This window comes from Pterocles gutturalis, unplaced genomic scaffold, assembly GCF_000699245.1.
Source record: "Pterocles gutturalis isolate BGI_N339 unplaced genomic scaffold, ASM69924v1 scaffold20553, whole genome shotgun sequence".
Lineage (NCBI taxonomy): Eukaryota > Metazoa > Chordata > Aves > Pterocliformes > Pteroclidae > Pterocles > Pterocles gutturalis.
The window spans coordinates 2,922-4,696 of NW_010118569.1; the positions used below are offsets into that span (position 1 = coordinate 2,922).

A 1,775-nucleotide genomic window follows, 5' to 3' on the forward strand; every position below is an offset into this window, starting at 1 on the left:
GCGCCACAAGCACATCGCTGAGGTGTCCCAGTGAGTGTCCCCGTGGGCGGTGTCCCGGCTGGGTGGGACGTTGGCTCGGTCTCGCCACCCACCCCGCTGCGAAGGGTCCCCTGCCCGCTGACACTGTGCCCTCCTCTTCTCCCCAGGGAGGTGACCCGGTCCCTGAAGGAGTTTTCTTCAAGCAAGAGGATGAACACAGGCGATAAGGTGACATGACTGTGCCCGCTGAGCTGGGGACGGCACCTGGGGGGTGGCATATGGCAGTCTCCTGGGGACACCCCATGGGGACCTCTGCAAAGGGCCAGGGGTGCTCAGGTCCCTGATGGGGGCTGATGACAGTGGGGTGCCAGTCCTACACCTGGGGCTGGGGAAACAGGGTGCCACGGGGGGCAGTTTGTCCCCAGCGCGGGGTCTGTGCCCATCCCGCAGCAGCTGCCTCTGTCCCCAGCTGGTTCCCTTCCCAAGACCCCGTGTCAGTGGCAATGAGGGGACACCACTGGAAACAGGATGTAAAACTGACCAGAAGCTGAAAGCACCATCTCAGCCTCACCCAAGTGCAGGGGGTTCCCGGAGGAGTCCTGGGGGATTTCTCCCCTCGACACCCCAGTTTGCAGAGCTGCAGCCCCCCTCCCTGCCATCCACTGCAGTGGGGGAGACCTGGCAATGCCACAGCGGGTGTCACTAAACCCCGGCGAGGGGCTCAGAGGGGACAGGAGTCCTTGGCAGGGCCATCCCCTCCCTGCTCACCGTCTCAGCCCCGAGTCCCCAAGGGTGAGTGACCATGTCCCCTCCCCTCGCAGACCACCATGCGGGACCTGTCGCAGATGCTGAAGAAGATGCCGCAGTACCAGAAGGAGCTCAGCAAGGTACAAGGAGTGGGGAGGGGTCCACGCAGAGCGGCTGGGGGAAAAAACCGGAGGACGTCCCCCGGGGGGGTCCCCAGCCACAGTGGGGGGCTGCGCTAAGGGGGTGGTGGCACGAGGATGTCACAAGGGTGATGGCACCGCTTCTGTCCCCCCAGTACTCGACCCACCTGCACCTGGCGGAGGACTGCATGAAGCACTACCAGGGCACAGTGGACAAGCTCTGCAGAGTTGAGCAGGTACCAGCTCACCCAGCCCCACATCCCCTCCCCACTTCCCCGTGGGGACAACCAGGGCCAGCAGCTCAGCACAGAGCCGTGGGGTGATGAGTGCATGTGTTCTCTGCAGGACTTGGCCATGGGCACTGATGCTGAAGGTGAGAAGATCAAGGACCCCATGAGGGCCATCGTCCCCATCCTGCTGGATGGGAACGTGAGCACCTACGACAAGATCCGCATCATCTTGCTCTACATCTTCCTGAAGAACGGTGAGGGGGAGACCTGGGTGGGGTGGGCTCTGGGGGGCAAACAGCTCATGGTTCGGCCAAGATGAGCCGGATGGAAAAGCTCAGCCCGGTCCCCTCGACCACCACAAAGCCGGGTGTCCTAAGGTGACAACAGAGGGACCGTGTCCCTTCTGGGTGGCATTTCCCAGGAGGACACCATCTCCCTGTTGCATTCCTAGGGATTACCGAGGAGAACCTGAACAAGCTGATCCAGCACGCCCAGATCCCGGCTGAGGACAGCGAGATCATCACCAACATGGCCCACCTCGGGGTGCCCATCATCACAGACGTGAGTGTCCCCTTCCCGCCCCCTGCACCCCTCCTCGCCCCTCGGGAGGACCATGCCCCCCCCCGGGATGTCCCCAGCACCCCTGGGGGGTGGTCCTGGTCCCAGCGCCGCAGCCGCC

The 1,775-nt window shown here is 63.9% G+C and overlaps 1 protein-coding gene across 1 annotated transcript in view; it reads left to right on the forward strand.

Moving 5' to 3' along the window:
• Positions 1–1,775, forward strand: part of LOC104463806 (syntaxin-binding protein 1-like) — a gene marked incomplete at both ends in the record, with an annotated part of 7,159 nt that overhangs the window by 2,917 nt on the left and 2,467 nt on the right. Inside the window, 6 exon segments of the mRNA XM_010076278.1 lie at positions 2–30; positions 147–207; positions 801–866; positions 1,022–1,102; positions 1,212–1,350; positions 1,548–1,657. Of these exon segments, the coding sequence (XP_010074580.1) occupies positions 2–30; positions 147–207; positions 801–866; positions 1,022–1,102; positions 1,212–1,350; positions 1,548–1,657 (486 nt within the window).